The sequence below is a fragment of the Henckelia pumila genome, chromosome 2 (assembly GCF_033568475.1).
Source record: "Henckelia pumila isolate YLH828 chromosome 2, ASM3356847v2, whole genome shotgun sequence".
In the NCBI taxonomy this organism is placed as follows: Eukaryota; Viridiplantae; Streptophyta; class Magnoliopsida; order Lamiales; family Gesneriaceae; genus Henckelia; species Henckelia pumila.
The window spans coordinates 130,503,256-130,528,491 of NC_133121.1; the positions used below are offsets into that span (position 1 = coordinate 130,503,256).

The 25,236-nt window shown below is 34.5% G+C and overlaps 1 protein-coding gene and 1 long non-coding RNA gene across 8 annotated transcripts in view; both read right to left on the reverse strand.

Annotated features, from left to right (window-relative positions):
- Positions 1 to 465: 465 nt before the first annotated feature.
- On the reverse strand, positions 466 to 1,234 carry LOC140879686 (uncharacterized). Its single transcript, XR_012149487.1, has 3 exons — positions 1,172 to 1,234; positions 1,062 to 1,099; positions 466 to 583 (listed from the first exon to the last, which is right to left on the reverse strand). It is a non-coding gene; the product is annotated as an uncharacterized lncRNA (long non-coding RNA).
- Positions 1,235 to 10,781: 9,547 nt separating this feature from the next.
- Positions 10,782 to 25,236, reverse strand: part of LOC140885094 (glycine--tRNA ligase, chloroplastic/mitochondrial 2) — a 30,011-nt gene continuing 15,556 nt past the window's right edge. For 6 of the 7 annotated variants that reach the window (XM_073292016.1, XM_073292021.1, XM_073292020.1 and 3 more), the window contains 16 exons: positions 20,190 to 20,252; positions 19,999 to 20,088; positions 19,843 to 19,929; positions 19,598 to 19,669; positions 19,437 to 19,495; positions 19,255 to 19,348; positions 18,772 to 18,990; positions 17,861 to 17,955; positions 17,047 to 17,137; positions 16,861 to 16,965; positions 15,998 to 16,036; positions 15,425 to 15,514; positions 14,750 to 14,851; positions 11,651 to 11,732; positions 11,445 to 11,530; positions 10,782 to 11,077 (listed from right to left, as the gene is read on the reverse strand). In XM_073292016.1, coding sequence (XP_073148117.1) covers positions 10,979 to 11,077; positions 11,445 to 11,530; positions 11,651 to 11,732; positions 14,750 to 14,851; positions 15,425 to 15,514; positions 15,998 to 16,036; positions 16,861 to 16,965; positions 17,047 to 17,137; positions 17,861 to 17,955; positions 18,772 to 18,990; positions 19,255 to 19,348; positions 19,437 to 19,495; positions 19,598 to 19,669; positions 19,843 to 19,929; positions 19,999 to 20,088; positions 20,190 to 20,252 — 1,473 coding nt within the window. In that variant the 3' untranslated portion in view covers positions 10,782 to 10,978. The remainder of the gene's footprint in view (positions 11,078 to 11,444; positions 11,531 to 11,650; positions 11,733 to 14,749; positions 14,852 to 15,424; positions 15,515 to 15,997; positions 16,037 to 16,860; positions 16,966 to 17,046; positions 17,138 to 17,860; positions 17,956 to 18,771; positions 18,991 to 19,254; positions 19,349 to 19,436; positions 19,496 to 19,597; positions 19,670 to 19,842; positions 19,930 to 19,998; positions 20,089 to 20,189; positions 20,253 to 25,236) is intronic. The other variant, XM_073292017.1, reaches the window with a different exon arrangement.

The following is a 25,236-nucleotide window of genomic DNA, read 5'->3' on the forward strand; positions in this document are numbered from 1 at the left end:
AAACAAAGAGAACACCAAGAGCATCCGTGGTGAAGTGGTGTGTGGGACCCCGGGGCTCGTCAACTAAAATACTATAATTAAAGCATTACAGCATTTAAAAGAAGCAGCACAAGAAACCACAATTTTTTTTTAAAGATGACCCTCGCTCGATCGGTTGAACTTCACCGATCGAGCGAGCAAGAATTGCCAATTCTCGGGTTTGAGCAAAAACAGAGCCCACTCGATCGGTAGAACTCTACCGATCGATCGGCAAGCTCTGTTCAGAAATTCTGCAGATCACTTGTGCTGATTTTTCTGCTAAAAATAAACCATTAAATGATACCATTGGTTTCCCCTTCAAAACCTGAAGATTCAACAGCCAAGAAGCATGCTAAACTTACACCCAACCATAATTCAACATTCAACCCAACATAATCTAAACATCAAAAGACTATGCAAAGCTATACTATACAAAAGTTGGATACAATCCAAACTCAACATGGTTTAAAAGTAAGTTTGAATCTAATGCTAAAACTCAACCCGGAGCACCACTTCTAAACTCTTCCCAATGCTCATGGCCTCCTATGACTTGGCCCTGAAACACCTGTTGCAATGCACACACAAAAACAAAGCAACAACCGAAAAACCGATAAGTCTAAAGACTTAGTATGAAAGACGGAAACATATAATAACACATATGGCAAATTTCATGCATTTCAAAGATAAAACACAACTCTAAAACGCAAAGCAAACGGCAAGACTATCAAGGTTCAAGGCTCATTAGAAGACAACGGTTTAGATGCTAAAACGCATCACTCATCATCAGGCTTAAACTCATCACTGATGCTATCACCGGAGTCAAAGTATCAATACTACAAACTCATCATTGATACTTGATATCGAAGCTAATAACTCGTCGACGATATCATGGCAAATCGGAAAGAAAGGTTAGGCTCAAGACGCACAACGAAATGACATAATACACAATCACCTCCTACAAAGCCTAACAAGCATGCTATAAAACTCAAGCAATGCATATCAAACATAAAAACATCCCCAACTTGATCATCGTCGTATCATACCTTCCAATCTTGATAGCTAAGTAGCTCCAATCCTCAAGCTACAATACACACCAAGCTTGTATCAACTCACTAGATAGAATGGTAGAAATCTCAAAGCTAGCAACTCAAACCTTGACCAATCTTCAATTGATTCGAATCGGTGCGAACTCGAACTCGATATATTTTTGAACAATCTGAAATTCATATCAAGTCATTCAATATTGCATTCAACTCATTCCAAAGCTCAACAACTCAAAGCTTGCTAATTTGACCGAAATTCAAACCGGCGACGTAACGGTTCGAAACCAATAATGCTAACAACTCAAACATCATCTAAACATTGATATATAACTCATATCAATATCATTTCATCACTGAATTTCGAAATCCAAAAGCATATATTTCCAGAATTTATCAAACATAAACTGACGGCGTAACGATACAAATTCGGTAACCGAAACTTAAAATTATCAAAACTATCAATCATAACAACTCATATCCACTTCATATCAGCTTATATATCAATATATACCAGCATATCAGAAGGTTCAAGCATTAGAAACATATTCTGAAAATCATAACAATTGCATACATTGTCCGTTCTTCATTTCGGCTTCGATATCGTAAAGCTTATATCATCAAGAACACTAACACATACTCAAATTCTGATTTCTCCCAACATCCCAACATCATAACTTCGAGACCTACTGAATCATAGAGATACTTACATCACAACGAAACTCTTGTCGCGAGGATTCCAGAACTACGCTCGATTTTAAAATCGGACAGCCGGATCTTGAGATATTGAAGTTTCAAAATCAAAATTGAATTGGAAATATGATTTCTTCCTTGCTGCACGATTTTTCTGCTGAAAATCTGATATTATCCAAGTAATACACGTTCATATACAGCCAAATGACAAGTGTCCCACTCAGAATCTGATATTTGCACTTTGGTCCCTGAATTGTCCAATATTTGCAATTCGGTCTCTGCTCGAGTTTCTTCTTCAAATTAAATCCTATTCTCAAACTCGTAATTTCAATCTTAATCCCATAAATATTTAATTCAAATATTTCTAACTTTTAATTTAAGAATCCCGGACTTTAAATCCCAATATCCGTAAATTTTCAAATTAAATATTTTCAGCCTCGAAAATTAAATCTCTAATTTCCATAATTTCTCCAATTAATATTTTTCAAAATTCGGAATTTAAATCTCTAATTTTGTAATTAATAGTTTAATATTTTCGGGGCCTTACATGGTGCATGCTAGCTAAGAGTTCACCTATTCCACCAAATTGAACATCCCCTGCAAGGTAAACATTTATTTTGAAACAATGAAGTGTTCATATTGTTAATACATGAAAATTTTAACGTTAAATGAATATATATATTATTTTTGTGGTCCGACGAGAGTCGTGAGTCATGTCAACTTTTAATAATATAAATAATAATAATAAATTTGTTTTCCTATTCCATCAATCAAAATTTATTGAATCATGTTAGCTAGACCTGCCACGGGTCGGACCCGTCGGGTCCGGGTCGGCAATAAGCCGACCCTTAACCGGCCCGCCCGTGGCCGGTTTCGCTCCGGGTCTCGGAATCGCCGATTCCGGGTCCGGTTAACCGACGGTTCTGAGTCCGGTTCGATCCTTATTTTTAAAAAAAAAATAAAAATAAAAAACTTGTAAAATTAAACTTTAAAAACTCTATCAAATATTTCATTGTCTCAATAAAAAGCTAATACATATATTAAATAAAAATATATTATATTTCAATTTTTAACATCTTATAATATTACATTTATTCAATAAAAAATATATAACATTTCAACTTTCAATATTGTATATTAAAAACTCTATCTAGTTCAATAAAAAATATATATATATTTATTACATAAAAAATATATTGCATTTCAACTTTTCACAACTTATATTAAAAATTATTTATATCAATAAAAAATTTATTATATTTATTCAATAAAAATATATATTATATTTCAACATCTTATATTAAAAACTCTGTTTATCTCAATTAAAAACTCTATTTATTTCAATAAAAAATATATTACATTTAAACTTTAAACATCTTATATAAAATATATTATTACATTTAATTATATTCAATCACAAAATATTAACAAATTAACACTTGGGTTCAAATCTCACACCCATGTATGAATATCAAATATATATTATTTAAAATAAAATTAAAATATTATTTTAAAAAGTTAAATCCGCTGGGTCAACCCGGCGAACCCAGAGGGTCGGACCCGCCGGGTTGAACCGGCCAACCCGCCGGGTCGGCGGTTTTCCAAAGGGAAAACCGGGACCGGACCGCCTAGTGGCCGGTCCGGTCCCGGTTCCGGGTTGGACCGTTGACCCGGTTAACCGGCCCGTTGACCACGGGCCGGTTCCGGTCCGGGTCCGGGTCCAACCCGGCCCTTGGCCAGGTCTAATGTTAGCCATCCTAATTAATTCGGGCTAATTGCACTAATTTTCCTTAAAAGTATAAAAGATATAAAACTTTAAAAAATATTAATAGGTTAATGCATACTTCATTTTTTTTTTCAAATCTAGCACATTTGAGTTTTATGTTCAATTTTTGAAATGGTTATATTACATGTACACCGGATTATACATTGGATTGCATATATTACACTTAAAATTATCGAACTAATCTAAATGCATTTTTGAAAGATTTTTTACAAATAAAGTATAAAGATAATTTTTGAATTTCATAGAAAACATGTAACTCAATATGTACATATAACATTTTGTTTTTTGAAAATATGAGATCTAACAAGCTATTAATGCTATTAATTTTACAAAGAATGTTTTTTTATTTATTTTTATTTTTTCATAAAAGGTACGGATGCAATTGGACCTAATTATTCTTTATTAGAGTTACGTTGCATGGGATCACGTCACCAACATTAATAAGGGGCATATTGTTCCATTAAGATCGAGTTACAGGTTGTTGCGAGTTGAAATTAAAACAGCCAAAGGGAAAACTCATCCAAAATCCAAATCAGAAATAATGCATTCGAATCAAAACGGAGGAGGCCCGGCCCGGTTCATACAACCATGCACCACCCTTTTACACCATTTTATCAAATCGTGACACAAATGATATGTAAGTAATAAATTGCAAATGAAGTGAACAATCCCGGTATTTATAAGGGAGAAGGTAGGAGACCACGCATATTCCGTAGGAGACCACGTGAGTGAGATTACGCGCTTGTTCATCCGAGACCCGCTCTTCCAGGGCGGTTCAAATTATTACCTCGCCCTTGAGGTAAAGCTGAAGCTAAGGGGCCAAGGGGCCTCGCCTTTGAGACGAAGCTTAGGCTAAGAGCTCACTCACCTCAGGTATGCTCTACCCTAGCTACTCTCCTCCTCCAATGTCATCCTCAACTCCTAGGCTCATTCTTGGCTTCCAAACTCTCAAACTCATCACTAACTCCTTAGTCACTTCTTAGCTCACCTTTATCCTTGTCACCTCCCTTAGCTATGACTCCAATTCTAACATGACTCGCCTCCAGTACCACCTACCCTCATTGGCCAATCTTATCACTTAGACCTGGACCGGAGCCTCGTTTTTTGGCTATAGACTCCAATGCCTAAAAATGTTATGAGCTCATTCGTGGGATATCAAAATTAAATAGAGATTTATATAAAACTATATATAAAATTAACAGTAGAATCGATCATTATTTTTGGTGCAAATTATCTGTTTCAGATGATTTTGTATGGAAAGTTGGAGATTGAGTATTATTGAGATGAAAGATTTGCAATCCTTGCAATAAAAAAATAGAAAAGGGTTTGCATAAAAAATATATATTTTATAAAAAAAGAAACAAATTAAAGACAGTTTCGGAATATTGAAAAGAACTTCACCAAAAAAGATTCTTGGTGACTCGATATATCATATATCCGGTCCCCTTGAATCCAGACTCATCGAGATGGTTTCTTTTAAGGTACGTAGCGACAAGTATCATACGATGAAGATGAAGGATCGATATCACATGATTGGTAAGCCGCCTCGACGAACTTACCGTAACGGATGATCTCAGACCGCAGATTATTGTCAAGAGGGTCGAGCAATCCTTCCCAATTCTTGATTGATCCCTTGGTAATCCATCCACCTCTTGCATGCTAATAAGATGGGACTTCTCCGATCTTGGGAGAGCTTCATTAGCCCTCATGCATATGGTCTTCTTTGTTGTCCTAATATGAAACGAGTGTCGCCTAAAGTTTTGATATATTATTGTTGCATTTGTTGAGTTGCATTGCCAGCTTACGTATTCACTAGTAATCGAAAGCCTCATTGCTGAGTTCTTGCTAACAAAATGACGCGATTTCGCACACAACGGGCATGCGTGGAGAGTGAGTGCGTGAATGAGTGAGTGAGTACGTACCGTTTATAACTTGATTAATAAGTGGGTGTTTGACTGAGCTTATAAGCTCTACGAAACAACTTAATTATAAGCTCTTTTGAAGCTTATAAGCTGTCAAAATAAGCTGTTTGACAGCTTATAAACTGTTTTTTAAAAAATAGATTCACCCCTAGTTTTATAAAAAAAGGTCTTATTTTGATTCGCAATATTATCCTTGTATATTTTCATATATGTACGTACATGTCCACCATGCCCTCCACCCATTTTTAACTTTACCTACACAATTAACAACCTACTCTCGTCCAGCCTTCGACTTCTTCTCTCCCAGCTTTTCATTTGCCTTCGACTTCTTCTATATGAGTTTTGATCCCACGCACCCTAGGGTGCGTGGGGTTCCACGTGCACTCGCATCCAAAACAACTTCGATTGCTTTGAAATTTTTACTGTAGGATCGTCTAAAAAATACGAATCCAATGATATATCATATGATGCGAATTTCAATCTCGGTGGTCGGAAATGAGAAGATGACCGAAAATTAGGTAAAATATGCAATTTTCCGTCATCTTCATATTTCCGAACTCCGAGATTGAAATTAATATCATATGATATATCGTTGAATTTGCATTTTCGAGACGATCCTAAGAGTTTTGATCCCACGCACCTTAGGGTGCGTGGGGTTCCACGTGCACCCGTACCCAAAACAACTCCGATTGCTTTGAAATTTTTACTGTAGGATCGTCTAAAAAATACGAATCCAATGATATATCATATGATGCGAATTTCAATCTCGGTGGTCGAAAATGAGAAGATGACCCGAAATTAGGTAAAATATGCAATTTCCCGTCATCTTCATATTTCCGAACTCCGAGATTGAAATTAATATAATATGATATATCGTTGGATTTGCATTTTCGAGACGATCCTACCGTGAAAATTTCAAAGCAATCGAAGTTGTTTTGAGTACAGGTGCACGTGGAACCCCACGCACCCTAAGGTGCGTGGAATCAAAACTCTATATATATATATATATATATATATATATTAAAATAAGATTTTGTTTACGTAAAAAAAAAATGATTTTTGTTCTATCATTTTCGTAGAATTTTAAAAAACAAAACTATCCAGATATTATTGAGTAATTTTAAATATATTATAACATAAAATATTTTTTAAAAAAAATTCAAAGCATACCCATTTTTATAATATTAAAATATAAAATAGTTTTTTATTTAACTTTAACATTTATCATAAATATTTAAAAAACAAATTCATATATATATATATATATATATGTAATATTACATCACCTTCATATTATTATATCCTTTTGGTAATTTTGATATCTATTTATTTTATTACCTATCTAAAAGTGTGAATAAAAAAGTAAAGTTTTACAATTGTGAATTTACAAATTTGTCATTTTACTCTACACAAATTTATGTAAAAATAAATACATATAAGGATATAAATGTAAAAGTTAAATATTGACTAGGACATAAAAGTAATATATTATATTACTTATCTATATCATCAATAATAAATTATAAAAGTGTGAACCAATGTCAAAGTTTTTTATTATGTATTTTCAACTTTGTCCTTGGTTAGTACACACATGATAAATTTTATGAGAATACTTTTGTAAAATCAATTATTATGATAAGGTCAAAATTGACAATGTGTGTATATTAGATAAGGTTTCAGTTTCTAAAAAGATTAAAATACCAAAATACTTTAGTTTTTATTTTCTTGTAGATAAAGTGTTTCCACATAAATTTTAATTAAATTAAATACTTATACAGTTTTCTAAAAGATTGAAACATGCACCAAAATACTTTAGTTTTTATTTTTTTGTAGATGGAATGACATATTTTTTCAACAAAAAATATTATGTATTTTAATTTATTTAAGGACCTATTGAACTAAATAATTATATCATGAGTTCATAAATATAACAAAATATCAGATTTTTAAACGTTATTAATATATATATATATATATATATATATATATATATATTAAATTACACATCGGTGTTGAAATAAATCAATTCATGTGGAGTCAAATTTTAATCCAAAATAATAAATAAAGAACAAACCAACTCACAAATATCATATACATAAAAGTTGAAATTTAAAAAATTAACTATTTTTCCTCCTCAAAAAATCTAAAAACTATAATAATTAATTTATGAGATGCTGTTACAATTAACGAAGAAATATTTTTACAAGAGTTGAAAATGAATATCTTCAATTTTTTTAGCAAAACTATAAGATTGATATTATTAAATATTATTGAAGTCTGTAAATATATCTATGTTTATCAATCTACTACGGGTTAGTTAATAAATAAAAAAAAAAGTCTAGAAAAATTATGGATGCATTGACACGTCTCACATTAAATTAAAGATTCTGTAAAAATTACATCGATGAAAATTTTCAATCAAATGAATAATAAAGAAAAATATACAACAAAACGTTGAGATAAAATATGGAATGTTAACATTTGTAATTAAAGACATTCAAAATTCAATCAAAAATTTCAGCAATGAGAGGATTGTAAGCAAAAAGAGATCAGTAGATTTCAAAAAGCGAGAAATCAAAAAGAAAAAAGGATTTCCAACAAATACATTGGTCGTTAACGATACTAACATACAAGTAATGAAAGACGATAACATACCAGAATGCAGATGAGAATGATGAAATTATTGTTATTCTTTGCAAGTAAAAATTTTTAGTATAAAAAAGAGACCGTATGATTAAATAACAACGATAAAAAAATGCAAATGATTGATGAAGATAGTATCACAAGAATTGTTATTAAAGATGATGATAATAATGATTCTTTCATGGAGAATGAAAAACACGTAATATAAAAAATCGTTAAATAGAGAAAAATCATAAATATAAAATAAAAAAAATATTTGATGCAATAATTTAAATTAAGTTTTAGAATGCATTATCCATACCAATTTTTTTTTTCCATAAATCAATAGTGATCAACATATAACATGGAAAATTACAAAATCATATTTAATTTAATTTGATTAACATATATATCTCACTTATTAACAAATAAAGAATAAATCATACATACATGAGATAGAAAATAAGACTAATTCATGGTACGAAGCATGTCATAATTTCTCAAGATTAATAAAAAAAAAATAGAAAACTCGATCGAGCTGTAATAATTACATAATTTTCAATATCAATATTGTGTTAATGTAAAACTACAATAAACGTAACACTTGTATTTATAAGCTTACATGAATTATTGATAATGTCTTATTCTAACTGTTAATGTGGATGTAAAATAATTATGACCGTAAATAATACAAACATTGAAACTACAAGTGTTGGGCCATGTACCCCCTCCTTCAGGTCACTGCCGCTCGTGCACATCCCTCGATTTACCCTCCACATGAGCCAATGGGCCTCTGACTCATGTGGAATGGGGTCCCCTTCGGGGTCAACCCTTTTCAAATTGAAACTACAAGTGTTACATTGTTCGAAAATATTGCAAATATTTTTATTAGTTGTAATGTCGAAGATTATATTGATTACATCACTAAAACATGTAATAATTTTTTTTTTCAAAAAATATATATTATTACCATAAAAATCATTTATTAACTGCTTGTTAATATCTTCTCATCTCAATTAATTTATTTAACAACGTTTATCGACAACAAAAGATGTTCTCACGTGCATCGTACGTGACTTTTACTAGTAATACCAAACACATCAAAATCTTTAAGTTGTTTAAAATAAGTTCATACAAACATTTTAACAACTTATTTTTAAAATAATACTTAACAACTTATAAGCTCATAAAATAACTTATAAACTCTACAGCTTATAAGTTTTTAATAAATTTGCACGATAATGCGGTGACGCGCATTTTTCAGTAGGAACGCGATGTCACGGGACGTAGCCAAGATTTAAACAGGGTGGGCTAGCTACATTAAAATTTGAATTTTTATTTTAAGGTATTATTATTTAATTTTTACGTTATATATAACATGAATAAGATACATTTTAAAATTCAATAACACTTCTATTTGAAAAAAATTATTCTCTAGCTAGAATTTAATATATGAAGATACATAATAAATATATTATATAATAATGAGCTAATTTTCAGTAAATGCCTATAAAATAAATTAAAAAATAGAAAGTATAATATATATTATTCAATCAAATAAGTTAGTTTTATAATTTTTTAATTTCACTTAATTTTTTTATTATTTATTATTTTTATATTTTTAGTTTATTTAGATAAACACAAATACACGTAAAGTGTACCACTAAATTTGGTGAATATATAAATTAAGATAACCACATATATTGTATATATAGAGAGAGAAAAAGCAAAATAGACTAATAAACCCAAAAAAGATTATCTAAAACTCATAGACATTTATGTATACAAATTAAGCTCAATGAATATAATTCTTAAAATTCATGACCATATATATATATATATATATATATATATATATATAAATTAGATCACCTAAGACCAGACTGGACTAGAGCCCACCCTAACCCCTAGTGTAGAAGTCACGTATAATTAATTGTGTTGAAAATCAGTGGCCCAAGTACCATATATGCATAATCCAGCCCTAGCTCTGATATTTTTACTATCACTGGGTATATATAATACAAATTGTAGTATCATGATATCATTTTTAATTTACCTAAAATATCATTTTCTTTTTAAAATATTACTCGACGATTCAAAACTCCAATTTATCTCACTTCATTTTCCCACCTATGCACAATCTCACACACAATTAAACTTCACCATCTCCTTCGTTTTCAAAACAAATTGTCATGCCGTACCAAAAGTATGTAATTTTTCGAGCCTATCGCACATGGTTGTGCGATTTATTTGGCTAATGTAATTTTTCAGTTTTTTTTTTTTTTTTTCAATTTTTTAAAACTAAAAAACGGGACACTTTCCGACCTTCATCATACACATTTTCTCACACTTCTTTGCTGTCTCTCCTCTCACTCTCACGGTCACAGCAAACAAATCGTGCTTGGCCGGAATATTTGTATAATTTGTAAATCTGTCAGGTTCCATAGCACATTATATTCACGAACAAATACAACACGCTAATGTGTGAACAAAAAATCTTTAAATTTCTTAAAATACCCCTCTTCCAATCTCAGCCTTGATGAGATAAGATAAAAACTTGAACCTTCTCTTCTTAATCGTCGACAGAAGGCTCACTTTTCTGCAAAATTCTTCGTTCGGATGCTCATTTTTTCTTGAGAAGTTGAAATCAAAACGATTAAAGATGAAAGTATGAAACACCAATAAAACAGACATCAAAGAGAGAACAAAAAACTATGTTGATTCAAAGGGGAGAAACACTAAAGTAACCACTTGCCAACACGAACAGGTGCCTTGCAAAACTTAACTCGTGCTTCTGACCTACTACTACACATAAGCAACAAAAGTTGCAGCAATTTGAATAGTTGGTGTCGCCTTCGTCTCTTTCTTGGACAAGAGTAAATAGAAATTGACCGAATCTAGAAACCTGGCAAAATTGAGAGGTCTGCTATTCCCTTTGGAAGGTCCGAAATTTGCCGTAGGAGTGCAAGCCTGTTCGTTCTGATTCTTTCATCTTCCTGCATGCAGAAGATGAATGGGTAGTGTGCCTTAACTGAGCATACCGTCATCATTATACATAATTTTAAAATGGGAACAATAACAAGAAAAATTGGAGAAAGTATCTGGACTGCAGGCCTCTGGAATGTTTAATGACATCATCGTTATAACTTATAAATATTTCTAAATGTCTCCCCACCCCAAACTCAATAGTCTGTACTTTTAAAGGTAGTGAGTTCAGAACTCAAGTGATGGTCCAAGCTGAGGGAGTGACAGCGAATAACAACCTCAAGGCTGTGTATATGTTAAGATATCTTTACGCCAAAATAAGCAATTCAACAAAAAACTGGATAGGTGCTTTAGCATTCGTATTAGAAGCGTTCGTACCACCATAACAAAAACATTGTTGAAGAAATCTTCTAATGGTTGCACTAGGAGGCAAGATTCTTTAACAAAATCATCAACTTCCATGTCTGCTATATGGATGCAGGGTTAGTAACACATAAGGGAGGTAGGTAAAATGAAAGAAGAAAAAAAGTCAGAATCAGTTCTATCACTAAACGAAACCAGTAACTATCAGAGATAAATGGTACCTCGATGTATTTTGCTCCTTAATGATGAAAAAGTGCTCCACAAAGCTCTCTCTTCCATTGTTTCAAAAGCTGCCTCATCCACCTGACAGGTAGCTTTTGACAGTGAGTAAAGATGTTTAAAGCTGAAAAGGAACAAATGAGGATTCCGCCTAAAGCAATAATAACCAAAGGAATATATAACATGAGCATCCATCTGTCCAGGAGCACATATGAAAACTTAGGGCGTCTACAGACCATTGGGCTTACCAAATCATGGATATAAAATTTTAAATAAAGAACAAAATTGGTGATGTATGTGGTATGCAAGGTCCTCTAACATCAAATGAACTCACATACCTAATTCATGACAACAGACCAAATAGAATTCTGGTGAACATGCACAGAAAACTCATTCCAAGGCAGAAAAGGGCAAAACACTGAAAACCATTTGGTCCCCCAACATACTCCATGACAAGACTCTCTCGGACATATCAATACATCTCCTCAACAAAGAACCGTGAGTGGCCCGGAATGAAATTCAAATTCAAACTCAAAGCATTCAAATTTTAAAAGATTCTCCAACACAATTAATAAGTAAAATGTGCCGCAAGGGTGTAAACAAGTCGACATCGGGTTGAGCTTTTAAACTTTTTAAGACTCATGTCTAACAGTCTAAGCTCCTAAATTTTTTTATTTAAACTCGAGCCGCTCATCAAGTCAGTTCTATAGTTGATCTGATTGAAAGAAAAATACAAGTAAAAGCATCCTACATTGTACTTTGAAGAGAAGGTTGATCAAATTTTCAACCACAAAATGTATTATACATGAAAATGAATTTTATTTTAACACAAGTACTATACTGATTAATTAGTATGCACAGAGAGAGCTAGACATTTTAATGGAGTGGGCCGAATTTTTTTTTTTCAAAATAAATAATTAAAACTGAATAACATAAAAATATAAGTATATTGTTTTAATATTTACCCACAAAATAATATTAACTATATAAAGATATATCTATAAGAAATTGATTCTAAAAAATGATCCTAATTTAGTATAATAAAATTCAAAATAAATTATTTAAGAATTTTTTTTTAAAAAAACAAGAATGTAAAGTTTCCACTACTTTATCTATTAACAAAATCTAAAGAACCGGTGCTATATCAGAACTCCGTTTCTTAAAATAAAAAATCATTTTTTTATTACAAACAACGAGCCTATATATAACACACGCCAATTGAAACTAAAACAACGGTTTAATAATTAAAAAAAACTACTCAAACTCATTTTATCATCAATAGTTTTAAAAAAACAAAAACCGAGAAATTTTAAAATATGATATTAATAAATCAACTACTCAGTCAGGTTTTGGGAAGATAGGTGGTGGGGGGATTATTCTTTTCGGGATTTGTTTCCGTCTTTATATCAAATTTCGTCGGTTCATAATTTACCTATCTCTTTTTTTGCTTCGTTTGGTAGTCATTCATCCTCACTTTCATGGGATTTGCATCTTAGAAGGGTTCTGAGGGATGATGAATTAGGTGAGTTAAATGCTTTGATAGGTGTTTTAGATAGGGAGAGATTGGTTGAAGGGGTGGACGACAAGTGTGGGATGGGGATTCTTCAGGTGTCTTTTCAGTCAAGTCTTTCTTCGGGTCATTCTTTCCGAGTAGTGTTTTCCCCGTTTTTCCATTATTCAACGCCATTTGGAAGGTTCTGGTTCCAACAAAGGTTCAAGTTTTCTCGTGGACCGCAGTGTTGGGCAAGGTGCCGACCTCGGATATGATGCAAAAAAGGTGGCCTACTTGTGCTCTTTGCCCCAATTGGTGTGTGCTGTGTCGGAAAGAGAGGGAAACGCAAGATCATATGTTCATTCATTGTACTTTCACGAGTGGGCTTTGGGCTAGGGCCTTGACAGAGATGAGGCTGGTTTGGGCGGCTCCAAGATCAACGCAAGACTTATTTGCTGTAGATCTTGGACATCTTTTGGGCGAGAAAGGGATAATCTTTTGGAGGGTGCTCGTTCACGGCGTCTATTGGTCCGTGTGGTTGGAGAGAAATAGAAGAATTTTTGATGATCTTGAAGAGTCGATCGACGAATGCTGGGAAATGATCAAAATCAAAGTTTCTACGTGGATAGGATCTCATGTACATTTTGAGAATGTTTCGATCTCGGATCTATTACGAGATTGGGCGTTTGCACTTTGTTGATAGGGATAGAGGATCATGAAAGATAGGATCATGAAAGCCTTTTCGGCAATGGCGGATCACTTGTCCGCATATTGTACTTCTTCTTTTTATAGTAATTAATATAATGTGTTTCTTATTAAAAAAAAAAAATTAACTGCAACTGATACAAAACAAAAACAACTCACATCAAGAATCATCAGTAATTACTAATGATTTTGAATTAGAATATAATAATGAGTATAATATAACACACTACCGGATTTATGTAGTCGCCTACAGAAACCCTGCACCACCTTAGGGTGCGGGGATCAAGATGCACACACACACACACACACACACACACAAAATATATATAGGGTGCGGGGTTCAAGACACAACACACACACACACACACATATATATATATAAATTAAGTAATAATAATAACAATAATAACGACGATGATAATTCAAATAAGCTACTACGTCGACTCATGAACTTTGAACAAGTATATAATCGTTCAAGTAACTCGTGAGCCAACTAGACTCATCTTTCATACATACCCTAACTTCAACAAGCATTTCTTGTATTTATATTATATTTATATATGATTCTGTATTTTTCTCTAAAGTTACTCCACAAGGTTTCCAATTCTTATAGATCACCACAATTCCACTAAACCTTAGGTCAACCTTCCCCTTTAGAGCACTCTGATGTTACACAGTAACATCACAAAATTTGTTTCCTTCCACAATGTCTATCGTATTCGTCGTTGAAATTTCTATGTCCAATAAGGACAAATAATTTAAGTTCTCCAAACCTACCCTAACCTTCGCAAATGATAACCATAAATTATCTAAACATGCAAAATCTCGTGAACTTAGCTTTAAATATTGTGAGAGGAGAATTACTGAAAATGCACAACCAAAGGTATCAGGGGGAAAAAAATACCACCAAATTGTCATTGACATCCTTTCCGCGAACAATTCTTGTTGGACGAGAATACGCTTCAATAACTTTGGGTAGCATTTCACCTTGCGATAAGGCTTCCATCTGCAAAGAATGTCAAATATTTACACCGATTAAAAAGCAGTCTTAATCATGCATTTCAAGATTCAGCTGAAGCATTCCACAACAGTAATTTTCAATTTTTACCTGATGTATATTATCTTCATTGATAAAAATTTACAAGAACAAAATGATTCCAACGAAAGAACAAAAAGATTCTACACTCAAAACTGAAACATTAATGAAGAAAACAATTTTAAGAATAAGCTGAAGATTTGTCTATCCAATCATTATCTTGGATGATTAAATGAAACTTACTTGAAACAGACTCAAGGTCATTAAGTTTTTCTTGAATACTGACTGAGAAGACCTAAAAACAGGGACTGAGTGCACTGCAGATTTTTGCATCGACATAATAGAAAGTAAAAGAACATGTTTGCATCGAGACAATAGTTAACATTGCGTACAAGTTAAGTTTCACAGACACACTAAAGAGAAGATATAGGATGCGACCATTATACTTGGTATATGATATAGTAACTGGCAGACCAATACTTTACAAAACATGAAAAACCAACCTTACTTTCCACAAATAATGAGAATAATGACATCGCTTACTCTGTATGCAGACGTAGTTGCCAGAAAAGGCCTATTTCCACGTTCAGCAAGAACAGAACGAACCACATCTGGACTTATTCCTTGGTCAATCTGTCAGAAGATTGGTCAAACTCATGAAATTTTTACAGTAACATAATGCAAATACAAAATACAAAAACTTAAACCTCATTACAAGTTTACAGATGTTGAGAATCCCAAAATTTAAAGGACAGAAAATTGCTGCTTAAACAAAATTCTATTCAGAAGTGAGAAGACCTTAGGTCCTTAACAAGCTATTCAAGATCTGATGTCCAACAAGAAAAATAAGTTACTGTCAAAATTATTTTCGCTAGGTATGGCACATCAAAATTTGTCTTAAAATGCGGAAATATTTTATTTTAAAGTTCACATTGCAAATAAGACCCAACAGCATCAAATTTTGTTTGAACCAGTTGAGTGGTGCACGATATGTATTCAGTACCAACGCTGAAACTATTTCTTTCCTGTGAATGTCATGGATCTAAATCCTCTGGAAATGAAATATAACAAAGCACACACCATCACAGGAAATAACATGATATTGTATCTACATACCAAAAGTTGTTCAAGTCTTCTCAACACAAATTGTTGCACCTAAAACGAAAGAGAGAATGGTCAAATTCTGATTAACTGAAGCAGAACACAGAAACACATCTAGTCACTACATCGTGGCCAATCTGTTTTATTTATTTATTCAAACAAAGATATCTGACAAGGACAGTGAAATAGACCAAAGATTCTGTAAGAAAAGCTAAAAGTTCTAATCTCAGCATATACCAATTTGCAACTGTTTTATTCATCAATTAACTGGTTGCAACATGACAGATATTATTATTTTTTTTTATATCAAAACGATAATATTATATTATATAAATAAAGGGTGTGATAATTACAAAAAGCGGACCAAAGGTCCACACAAATAAACTAGAAGAAAAGCCACCAAGTAAGTTAACCCAAAACTAATCTCCATTCCCTATACAAATCTGAAACTGTAAAAGATTGAAAATCTGTAATCTTATACACCCAATTAGGGACTCTGAACTTTATCTTGTCCCATAGCTCTTCCACTGACTCTTCCTCATCTTCAAAATCCTCCTATTTCTTTCAAGCCACACTGACCAGCACCCACAATGCACAATGACTTCCCAAAATACTTTGCCCCTTTTACCCAACAACACTCCTATATCTGCTGCATATAGATCCTTCGTAAGAACAAAGGATCTATATGCAGATGTCATCTGCTAGAGGATTTTCAATAAGTATGGAATTTGACGTCACCAATTCAGGAAATAGAGACCCAATTAAAGTAAGAACAAAGGCTAGTTATGAAGCCTTTGGTAAAAATTGTGAAAAAAACTGGTTATTAGAACTGCTTCATTTTCTAAAACATTCTCAAGTCCGAACAAGCAATACCGTACATCATCAATTGTCTGTGACTCTACTTCTATCGGCTGGACTGCAGCAGCAAGCTCTAAAGCATTTCTTAGCTCCAAATTCCGGTTGGTTTCTACCAACAATTGCACCTACAACACACCAAAGCAGAATTATATGGACGATCATCGGTGAAAATGAGATTCCAAGATTAAATATAGGCTTTGACATACAAGACCATAAGAAATTCTTCGCAGACCAAAGGGGTCATTGGTTGAACTTCGTTGACAACCAGCAGCAAACAACCCAATAAGGCTGTCCAATCTGAGGGAGTGTAGCACAGAAATCTTTGAGATAACTAAAAAAAAGGAAAAGGAAAAAGATTCTGGCAGAAGATAGAACAGAACAGGCAATGCTATGGAGGACTGTGTGTGTGCGTGCGTATTGTGGGGGGGGGGGGGGGTGTTTGTTGCTATTGCAGATGTTGGAGGCAATATGCTGAACGAGTAAGAGTAAAATATTCTACATAGCCATATTTTTGGAATATACAAAAAGTGCCTAAACAAATAGTTGGATGCATTAACACCGGTTCACATTTATAGACATAACACAGAGCTCAGTCTCTTGATTAATAATTTTGGAAAAGAAGTTTAAAAAGGTTGACTCAAAAGAAACAGAAGTATTAGGTTAAAAGTACGATTGATGTGCAAATGCCAAACTTTCAAGAGTAGAATTGCAATTATGTTAAGGTAACTGTTTTCTAGGACTGATATATTGTTGGAAAATCAATCATTTGCCAAGTTTTGATCATCATGTCTCCAAATGTAGGGAATTAATATTCTCTCAAGTGAAAATTTTATAATAGGAGTCTCCATTAACTTATAATATAATGGTCTCTTAAATTCTAAAATGAGAGAGAGAGAGAGAGAGAGAGAGAGATTTAAGCTTCGGTTTGATAAAATGGATGAGGGTGGATAACTACATGATTTAAATGATGAATAAGACATAATTTGATAGAATAACGAAAAATTTTAAGATTGTACCCACCTGTCGGCAATTGCCAATACTGCCCCAGCATCAGTTTTTGGAAGTATGTCACCAGAAAATCGTGGAAGTGTAACCTCAAACAAAGCATCCGCAATCTGGTTTATAAAGCTGATGAGTACTTAAGAAACAATTTATAATCTGACAGCTCAGAGATAACTTATATTGTTTATATGGCAATAAAACAAGAATCATGCGCCTCTTTCAGATGAAAAGGTGATGATGTAAACATAAAAAGGAAATAATAATGAAATTCAAAAAGCTCCTTCAAAGCCTAAAACGGTGGAAAATGAAGAATTTGTATAATCTTAGCCAGTCCGCATACCAATGGAAGTAGCACAGAGAGAGGCACAACCTCTTTTTTTGTGTTTTGAGTATGAAGGCACAAACATTTAGAGGCGCTTGCTACAGGAGTACCCCCTAAGCATACTCAAGCCTACTGTGCACAATTTGTGCATGTGAAAACAACAGTTAACAAGCCTCATCTCCTATAAAAACTAATAATTAAATCCACAACTGTTGTTTTGTTAATTGACCATCCTAAGGCTATTAAATGAAGCAACTAAATGTTTTCTAAGGTTTCATACTACAATATGATTTTCTCCTATCAATTGCAAATTATATGGATTATTTTCCTTCACCTAAATGAATATTATTTCCATATAAATTATCACAATTTACTAAATTTACCGTTTTTCAGCTCAATTGACCCATCAGAACCTGATGCAGGCTCAAAATTAGAACTCTGGTTACGCCACTAGCTCCAAGGCCAAAATGAAAGTCAGAATAGGTGAAAACTACAAGGACTCGCAACAAATTAATAATTGAAATTTCACTTTTAATTTCATGTTAGGATAACAGATAATGTATAAAGTTTTTACAACTAAATAAAAAAAGTGGATTGTGCTTCCAACCTGCTCTGAATAGCCATCTCTCAAAGCATAGTGACGTCCCATTACCCCAGCAAGGGAGGTAAATTCTGTAACAACTGCGGAAGAAAGGTCCGACATGGCTAATGATGCAGCGTCGTGGATAACCTGGAGCATCTCTTCAGCCATTCCTAGAGATAAACCCACTTGAATAACCAGATGTTGAACACGTGTCATCTTGTCCAGCATTGTACCCAACTTTTCCTGTTTATTTACTTCATTCAGTATGATTTTGTTTGAGGCTTGGCATTACAGAATGCTATAATCCATAGTTCATTCAGAGAATCTAAAACAGCCTATGTTCATTTGAACATCTTCAAATGATTCTGACTGACCATTCATAAATCAAATTTAAGAGTATAAACTATAAAATATATTTTAAATAGCTGCTGAATTTGGTACAAACTTAGCATTTGCTTCAATAAACCTTCCAAGAACCAAGATATGTTAATAATATTAGAAACTTACATGGAAAAGGATTCCTTTAAGTTGACTTCGAAATTCTGAAAATCTCTTGCTGGTGTCCAACCCATAGAAAAACTTTGCGTCTTCATATCGAGCTCTGAGAAAATATACATTTATTCAGTTCACATAAACGTTAAGTGATGTATTGAAAGAAAATGCTGAACATAAACAGGTAGAATATCAACCTGAGTACAGCTTCATTTCCTGTCCTCACAACATCTTCATTTATTGCTCCATTTGCAACCTGAACCAACAGATGTAAGCATACAATCACTTTTAACCATGACACAGTAAAATTAGAAAATTTACGACTTAATAGATGATGAATACTATTATCATGTCTCACCGCAATGAAATATGGCAATAGCTTTCCATCATGATCTGTTATCGCAAAATATTTCTGATGCTTCTGCATGACCTGCATTCAAAATAATCAGAAATCTAACAAAAAAATTCCTTCCAGAATAAACAACAAAATATATGAGAGAGCAATGGATTATGCTAACAAATTCATTTAATAGAACAAAAGGAAAAAAAAAAGTATGTACATGCATATCAAAGATATCTATAGGCGAGTTATAAATGACTAACCATTATCAGCAGATCTTTCGGAAGCTCTAGAAAGGACTCACAGAACTTGCCAAGTATTGGATGAGGTGCTTCAACAAGATTTACAACCTAAAATAATGAACCGCTTTAAAATTAAGTAGAGAACAAATCAAAAGATTACCAAGATACATCACTTACATCGTTAAGTAAACCACTCTGCGGAACAAGAGAACCACCAATACTTTTTGCCAAGGTATTAGACTTCTCCAAAATTGCCTTCTCTCGTTGCTGTCAAAAATATAAAATTCAAGCGCTGTATCTACTGCAAACTATCATGTTATATGAACATATTACATAACCTATGAGGTAGAAAATTTCATATCAAATACCTCAAAACTGATGGCTATTCCAGCGTCCTGCATTACATCAGTATAAGACTCTGCACTTGTTACCTGTGGATATGAGACAAGAAATAAGATGCATACAGACTAAAACTTGAGACAGACTATTTATAGCTGAAAATTTGACATGAAGAGAATGAGAAATTTCTAAAATAGACTGATTGCTGAGGCAAGGTTTGATAAACATAGAGCAATTTGCTTCAAGAGATTAGGCAAGATTTACAAATAGATACAGTCATCAGTTAAAAAGAGTACATCGTGTTGAATATTAAATATTAGATGATTATCAACTATTTAAGATTAGATAGGATTTTATCTTTATGCATTTGTATTTTAATTCTTTAGATTAGGATAATCATTATCTTATTGTATTCATTAGTTTCAGGTTTCTAGTTAGGCGTACAGTTCTATAAAGTTCTTGTATTTTTCCCTTTCTGAGATTAATGGAAAACAACCTATTTTCTCTTTCATAAAAACCACATGGTATCAGAGACGGGAGAAATCTCATGACTTAATACGGCATGGCTTCACCGTCCAAATCCTCCAGCCTCGATACAATGGCTTCAGCACCAACATCTGCTGATACTAACCCTAATCCTAATCCAATAACCAGCCACAAACTAAACAGAGAAAACTTCCTGCAATGGTCGCAATCTGTCCTCATGTTTATTCGAGGCAGAGGAAAGGAAGACTTCATCTCCGGCGCATCAAAATGCCCTGAATCCACCGATTCGAAATTTAAGGTTTGGAATTCCGAGAACAATATGATTATGTCTTGGCTAATCAACTCGATGACAACAGAAATCGGAGAAAACTTCCTCTTATTTCATTCGGCAAGGGAAATATGGGATGCTGCCTGTGACACCTATTCCTCAAGAGACAATATATCGGAACTATTTGGCATTGAAAGCAATCTGCATGACCTTCGACAAGGGGACTCTACAGTAACAGCTTACTTCACCACCCTCACTCGACATTGGCAGCAACTCGATCTCTTTGAGACCCATAAGTGGAAATGTTCTGACGATGAAAGATGCTATCGGGCAATTGTGGAACAAAGGCGAATCTTTAAATTTTTGTTGGGCCTCAACAACACTCTTGATGAAGTGCGCGGTCGAATTTTGGGGACCAAACCCCTGCCCAGTCTTCGTGCAGTGTTCTCGGAGGTTCGTCATGAAGAAAGTCGCAGAAAAATAATGTTGGGACCTTCGGCTGGTGTTTCCGCTGCAGACACATCTGCCCTCACTGTCCATAAGCCTCCGCTGTCGGTTTTTGATGATTCGAGTACTGGACGCTCGTCACAGCCCTTTAACAACAATGAGAAATTCAAGCAAGGACGCCCTTGGTGTCCAAAATGCCGAAAGCCCAATCACACGTTGGATACTTGTTGGAGAATTCATGGGAAGCCCACTGATTGGAAACCAGCTCGAGAAAGAAGAGCAAATGCAGCACTGGTAATGTTGCACATCGAGGTAATTCCCTTTTTGCTTTGATTACGCAGCTCGAATTATCAAACAATTGGATAGTTGACTCTGGTGCCTCAGATCACATGGCTGGAAATTTGGAACTTTTTTCTACTTTCAATCCTTGTAAAACCGCCCAAACAGTACGCATTGCAACTGGTGCATGCTCACGAGTGGCTGGTTATGGTTCGGTTCAATTAACTCCAGATATTTTCCTCCAATCTGTATTATTCGTGCCAGATCTTAATTGCAATCTGTTATCATTGAGTAAACTCAACAACGATATCAAATGCACGTCTAAATTCTTTGCTGATTCTTGTGCTTTCCAGGATTTGGCATCGGGGAGGACGATTGGCAGTGCTGACCTATGTGCAGGATTGTATCTTTTGAAGATGAACACCTCCAAGAGAACCCTGACCACCACCAATTCCTACAATCCTTCATTTTCTTATTCTGTTTTGACTTCAAATTCAAATAAGGATAGTGAAATTTTGATTTGGCACTATCGTTTAGGACATCCTAATTTCTTGTACCTTGAGAAATTGTTTCCATCCTTGTTCAATAAAAATATGAATTCTAAGTCTTTACAGTGTGATATTTGTCAATTGTCCAAGCATACACGTTCCACTTTCATGCCACAACATTACAAACCATCTAAACCTTTCTCCCTTATACACAGTGATATTTGGGGCCCCTCGAATGTGACAAATATTAGTGGCACTCGTTGGTTCCTATTATTTGTCGACGATCACACACGTCCATCTTGGGTTTTCTTAATGAAAGACAAATCTGAAACGGCCAATATTTTCAAACAGTTCCACGCCATGATTCAAACCCGATTCTGCACCAACATTCAGATTTTGCGCACAGATAGAGCCTGTGATTATTTCAATTCCGTCTTGGGGGGTTACCTACAATCCCAGGGCATCATTCATCAAAGTTCATGCGTTGACACACCTCAACAAAATGGGGTTTCCGAGAGAAAAAACAGACAACTCCTAGAAGTTGCCCGGTCCTTATTGTTTACAACAAATGTTCCTAGGTGCTATTGGGGGATGCCATTCTCACGGCCACTTATCTCATCAATAGAATGCCTTCTAGGATCCTTAAATTCCAAACCCCTGTACAAAAATTCCTTCAATTATTCCCCAACTCGCATCTACTTTCTGATATCCTACTCAAAGTCTTTGGATGCACCTCGTTTGTCCATGTCCATTCCCATAACCGCAATAAACTTGAACCCCGGGCTATTAGATGCATCTTTCTTGGATATTCTCCAAATCAGAAAGGTTACAAGTGTTACTCTCCAACACAAAAAAGGTTTTACACCTCCATGGATGTTACATTCTTTGAGAATGACCCCTTTTATCCCAACTCTTCGCTTCAGGGGGAGAAATCCAATGCAGAACCGAAAACTTGGGATCCCATCACACCATCCATATCTTATCTCGAGCCAGCTGCCATAATCCAAAATGAACCCGAGCTGCCTTCTTCTCCAGTAGCCACTGAGCCATCTTCTGACCCAGTAACCAGTGAGCTACCAGCCTCTAGTGCTCCACATCCCACTCAACCAATTCAGGTGTACTCTCGAAGGAAAAATCATCAACAGAATATCCAAGGTCCAATACTAACTCACACTGTCCAAGACTCTTCCAAGCTGCCAAACTCAGGTAACCTTGAAAACAATACTCCTGTGTTGGAAAATTATTTGGATGATAGACCCATTGCTCTAAGAAAAGGGGTTAGAAGTTGCACTCAACACCCCATTGGGAATTTTGTCTCACTTGAACGTTTTTCTCCAACATATTGTGCATTTTTTTCAAATTTAGACCAGGTACAGATTCCATCCACTATTGATGAAGCTATGAATGACCCAAAATGGAAAGTTGCTGTGTTTGACGAGATAAGGGCTCTCGAAAAGAACAATACGTGGAAAATTTCTGATCTTCCACCAGGAAAGAAAACAGTTGGTTGCAAATGGATTTTCACGGTCAAACACAAGTCGGATGGAAGTATAGAAAGGTTCAAAGCACGACTTGTAGCCAAAGGGTACACGCAATCATATGGTATTGACTACCAAGAAACGTTTGCTCCAGTAGCGAGACTCAACACCGTTCGAGTCCTCTTATCAATTGCTACCAACTTAGATTGGCCATTGCACCAACTTGATGTGAAAAACGCATTCCTTAATGGAAATCTTGAAGAAGAGGTATACATGGACATTCCTTCTGGTTTTGCATCAGCAGGCACAAACAATAAAGTGTGCAGATTACTAAAGTCACTGTATGGTCTCAAACAATCACCTAGGGCTTGGTTTTTCCGATTTGCTAATGTCTTGAAGGGGGATGGATACACCCAATGCCAAGCTGATCACACTTTATTTGTAAAGCATTTGGGGAAAGGAAAGACTACAGTACTCATTGTTTATGTAGACGACATTGTTCTTACAGGGAATCACGAGGAAGAAATGTCACATGTGAAAGCCCTACTCTCGAAAGAATTCGAAATGAAAGACCTCGGACACCTTAGATATTTTTTGGGAATGGAAGTAGCAAGATCATCAGTAGGAATCTCAATCTCACAGCGAAAATATGTTCTAGACCTTCTGAAGGAAACTGGTATGTTGGGATGCAAACCAGTTGACACTCCCATGGATCCAAACATCAAGGTGGGAACAAATATGGATAGTCCTCCAGTAGACAAAGGGAGATATCAAAGGCTAATAGGCAAACTTATATACCTGTCACATACGCGGCCAGATATCGCATTTGTTGTGAGCGTTATTAGTCAATTCCTGAACAACCCTACTGAAGAACACATGGGAGTTGCATACCGAGTGTTAAGATATCTAAAAGGTACTGCTGGAAAAGGATTACTCTTTAGAAAAACGTCCATCAGAACTGTTAAAGTTTACAGTGACGCTGATTGGGCCGGGTCTCCAACAGATAGGCGTTCTACTTCAGGCTACTGTTCATTCGTATGGGGAAATTTGGTGACATGGCGAAGCAAGAAACAATCAGTGGTAGCTCGTAGTAGTGCGGAAGCTGACTTTCGATCTTTAGCTCATGGAATTTGTGAAGGAATGTGGATCAAGAGACTGCTTAATGAGTTGAAGATAGAAGGAAATCATCCAGTTGAACTTATGTGTGATAACCAAGCAGCGATCAGCATATCCAAGAATCCAGTTCATCATGATCGGACCAAACATATTGAAGTGGATCGACACTTTATCAGTGAGAAGGTTGAAATGGGAATTGTTGAGCTGAGTTACATTCCTACTCAATTACAAGTTGCAGACATTTTGACAAAGGCCCTTCACCGACCTATTTTTGAGGAATTGTGTTCCAAGTTGGGCATGTTGAACTTATATGACCCAACTTGAGGGGGAGTGTTGAATATTAAATATTAGATGATTATCAACTATTTAAGATTAGATAGGATTTTATCTTTATGCATTTGTATTTTAATTCTTTAGATTAGGATAATCATTATCTTATTGTATTCCTTAGTTTCAGGTTTCTAGTTAGGCGTACAGTTCTATAAAGTTCTTGTATTTTTCCCTTTCTGAGATT